General features: G+C 39.5%; 1 protein-coding gene across 1 annotated transcript in view; it reads left to right on the forward strand.

Moving 5' to 3' along the window:
- LOC104470363 (zinc finger transcription factor Trps1-like) overlaps positions 1-2938 on the forward strand; it is a gene marked incomplete at its 5' end in the record, with an annotated part of 10049 nt that extends 7111 nt beyond the window's left edge. The window contains 2 exons of the mRNA XM_010085248.1: positions 1958-2561; positions 2870-2938. Coding sequence (XP_010083550.1) covers positions 1958-2561; positions 2870-2938 — 673 coding nt within the window. The remainder of the gene's footprint in view (positions 1-1957; positions 2562-2869) is intronic.
- Between the last annotated feature and the right edge of the window lie 1064 nt (positions 2939-4002).

Below are 4002 nucleotides of genomic sequence, written 5' to 3' on the forward strand. Positions count from 1 at the left end.
AAATGGTGTCTTGTTTAACTTGGCTTTTAAGATAACTAGCCCCTGTCTAACTTGGACTTCCCTGATGGTATCCCACCTTTACAGGGCTGACCCTCTTTATAACTTGGCTGTTTGTATTTCTAAAATGGTTTTGATCAGATAGCACTTTTTTTTTTCTTTTTTTTTTTCTTTTTTTTTTTTTCCCCAGTTCAGAAGAGAATTAAGCTTGGTTTAGAAAAGAATTAAGTTGCAAGAGAGAATATATTAGTGTCGCATTGAGAGACAAGCTGATTTTAATAAAACACAATTGTAGAATGAAGAAAAAGGAACACAGCCAGAACAGGATTTTAACCCACAGCTTGCTCTCCCACAAGTAGATTTTGTTGCCATAAGGCTATGTGGAGAATAGCTGACTCTATTTTTTGCATAACTGAACGAGCCCATCTAGTCCCTTAAAATGAATATAAATATGGAAAATGACAAAAAGAAAACTGATATTGCACAAGGGCTAAAAAGCTTGAATCTGAATATGTGCTCATGTCTGTGCACTGACACAACTGCAAGAAAATCAGACAATGTAAATAACATATGGTTTGTTTTTCCAGCAAAAGGAAAGAAGGAAGACAAGGGGGTTTAATAAGTTTGGCAAGTTGTCCCTTCTAAACTATCGTACTCTAAAGGGGACATTTTGTGTATCATTCCAGTTATACAGATGCACCGAGAGCCAAATCCTGCTCTTACTGAAGTCAATGGGAGTTTTGCCATCAACTTCACTGAGACCAGGATTTGGCCTCAGAGGAATTAATTCTAACAATTGGAGTTGTCAGGGCAGTAACGGATTTCTCATACAAATTTTGTCCTGTGTGGATAGCGAAAGGCTAGGTTTTTAGCTTGGCTAAAGATGCTGTTGTGACTCTGAATGCCTGGGGTGTGGATGTGTGAGTGTGTCTGTAGAGAGCAGCTTTTGCAGATTTATGTACATTTTGATGAAGGGCAGGGACAGTATTTTACTCTGCGTTGGTACGATGCCGGGCGCAGCGGGGCCCGGAGCCTGACAGAGGGCTCTGACCGCTCCTGTGCTATAAACAATTATTCATAATGGCGTTACAGAGCTCGTAAACAGTGTTCTATTCCTATGACAGATACAGTAAATGGGTAACATGTTGTTCTCATGTAGCAACATATGCTTTACATAATTTAGTAATACAGTACTTTATATAGTCTTTTAGAATAAAAACAGGAGGGCATGTTATTCCACACTGCTCCACTGCTCATACCCAAGCTTTTCTGAATTTGACAGGAAAATGCAGTTTGTAGGGACAGAGTCAACTATTTTGCTTCTTCTTTAGAGCAGGGTTTTTAAAAGTTGTGTTAAAATGTCCACAGAGAACAAGTAAGTACTCTCTGTTGTGTACAACCTTCTGTCCTTTTGTGCATTCTTATCTGTAAGTTAACCAGAGCTCCATTCAAAATTATCGTTGTCAACCAAAAAGATATTACATTGTTGGAAAGCAAAGACATTTTTTAAGCATTTGAACTTTCTAGCATAGAATTATGTTATACAAAGTGGGTTTTTTATATAAAGTGGTTTTTAATACAAAGAAAACCATGCTTTTATAACTATTTGATTGTGTTTGAAAAGATGTGTTACTTCAGTGTTTCTATGACACTATGAAGTGAAAAGTGTATTGCAGCAAACTGAAGAAGAAAAAACACAAAATGCCACTGAAAATTGTATGAAGTTCAGAATAATGCAGTGGAGTGTGAGTGAGCAATAGGAGGCCATTGCAGTGTGGGGGGGAAACCAGCAGGATCTTTCCCATATTGTATGAGACACCAAAGTAAAGCTGCTTGCTTTGTTTAGAGGGAATCGTATTGTACGGTCAATTTATTTTCTTTGTCTTGGTAGGTAGAAGCACTGCGAGAGGGAAGGCCTAGGAGAGGCTCTCATGTTAACGCACTTCTCGTTTTCCTCCAGGAGAGTACACAACTGCTACAAATGCCGTCAGTGCAGCTTCACCGCTGTTGACACTCAGTCACTACTAGAGCACTTCAACACTGTGCACTGTCAGGAGATGGACGTCACTACAGCCAACGGGGAGGACAGTCATGGCGTTTCATCTATCAAGGAGGAGCCAAAAATTGACGTCAAGGTCTACAGTCTGATTAATCCAGACCCCAAAATGGGGGAGCCCGTATCTGACAGCATAGTGAAGAGGGAAAAGATAGAAGATAAGGAAGTGCTCAAGGAGAAAGGCTGGACTGACAGTCCCAGTGATGATCTTCGCAACGTGTCCTGGAGAGGAACAGACATTTTGAGGGGGAGCCCGTCATATACACAGACCAGTCTAGGCTTATTGACCCCAGTGTCCGTTGGCCAAGAGCAGCCAAAGCCTTTAAGGGATAGTCCAAACGTAGAAGCTGCCCATCTTGCACGGCCCATTTACGGCTTGGCGGTGGAGAGCAAGGGCTTCCTGCAGGGCGTGCCAGCCGGAGCGGCGGAGAAAGCCGGGCAGCTCACCCAGCCCTACCCTGGATCCGGGGAGAGCAAGGCAAAGGATGAATCCCAGTCCTTATTACGGGTAGGAAGCTCTCTTTTTTTTTTTTCTCCTTGCTTTTTATGATTACAAGTATGTTATGTTTAATTAGGCATGCAAATGATTTCTTCAGTTCCAGAGTAATGTGGTTGGGGTTTTTTTCATGCATGGGGGAAAAAAGAATCAAGGAAAGGCTGAAAGACTCAAACTTGTAAAGCTAAACTGGCAGGTAAATGTTCCAAAGTGTTTGCACAAACAGTGTATGTATTGATATAGTATTAGTAAGCAAGTGCTTCTGTTTCACTATTTAGCTCTGGTTGAATTTTGTTTAATCATGCCTGCTAATTGTGCAGGTTGATGATGCATTTGAAGAAGGAAGGTTTACAACCCCAGAAGGCTGCACATCTGTTACACTGAAGTAACTAATCACCTCTTACATTTTGTGGTGGTGTGACAGTTCACACTTAAGCAAGATTTCACATTATTAAATATCTAAGAATGTGAAACCTGAGTTAAATATTAATAAAAACTAACCTTTTTTTTTTTGTGAAGCAACATAATTATATATCAGTTTTGATACTTCTCTGGTTGCCTTGGAAGCAAAAGAAAAAGAAAAAAGATAAAAGGAAGGAGCTCAGGTGATAAGAAAAGGAGAATATTTGTCACACCAAAGAACTCCTATTCTGTTTTTTTTAAAAAAAACCAAAAAAACAAAAAAACCAAAAAGACCTATATATAACAAACTTCCCCTTACATCAAGGTATGCTTTTCCCACTGTAGATAAATCTGAGGTTAGAAAAGCTCTCAAATTCTGAGGAGATGAACAGGGAGCCAAATAAGTGTCTTTCTCCTGGAGTCGTCACTGTATGCTTTCAGGGGCTGCTCCCTTCTGAACTTCTAGAAACTTGCTACAGGAGCAGTTAGTCCACAGACAAGCCTCGCTACAATGGAAGTGGTGATCAGCTATTTTTCTTTATTGTCTTTTATAAGAACATTTATAACCATAACATCCATTACTGTAGGAGTGAACAACATGTCAGAAGAGGACAAAAGGCAAGATAAATATTTTATTCCATGGTCTGCTAAGATTATATATAGGTATATCTGTCAATGTATACATATATGTCTCTTACAAACTCTTTTAAAATGAAGTCAGTGGTCTTAAAAATATTGCAGTTACTCTAATTATAAAATAATGTGTCTGCCACTTAAAGCCTGCATGCAATTTAGGGAGATCAAAGTCTTTTGTATCTTACAAGTCATGAATAATTTTTGTTGTCATATCTTAAGTGCATGAGAAGCAGTTGGAGTATGACAGGTTCCCCGTTGCAAACCTGGGTGTGTGCTCGCTGTGAATGGCAGGGTTATATTTGTCTCCTCCTTTTGGAAATACGTATAAAAATGTATACGTATATCTGACTAGCAGTGGAATTCGTGCTGTACATATGATGCTAGTTACATCCCACTTCAATTCTTGCAGTGGTTC

The sequence above is a fragment of the Pterocles gutturalis genome, unplaced genomic scaffold (assembly GCF_000699245.1).
Source record: "Pterocles gutturalis isolate BGI_N339 unplaced genomic scaffold, ASM69924v1 scaffold42800, whole genome shotgun sequence".
Classification (NCBI taxonomy): Eukaryota; Metazoa; Chordata; class Aves; order Pterocliformes; family Pteroclidae; genus Pterocles; species Pterocles gutturalis.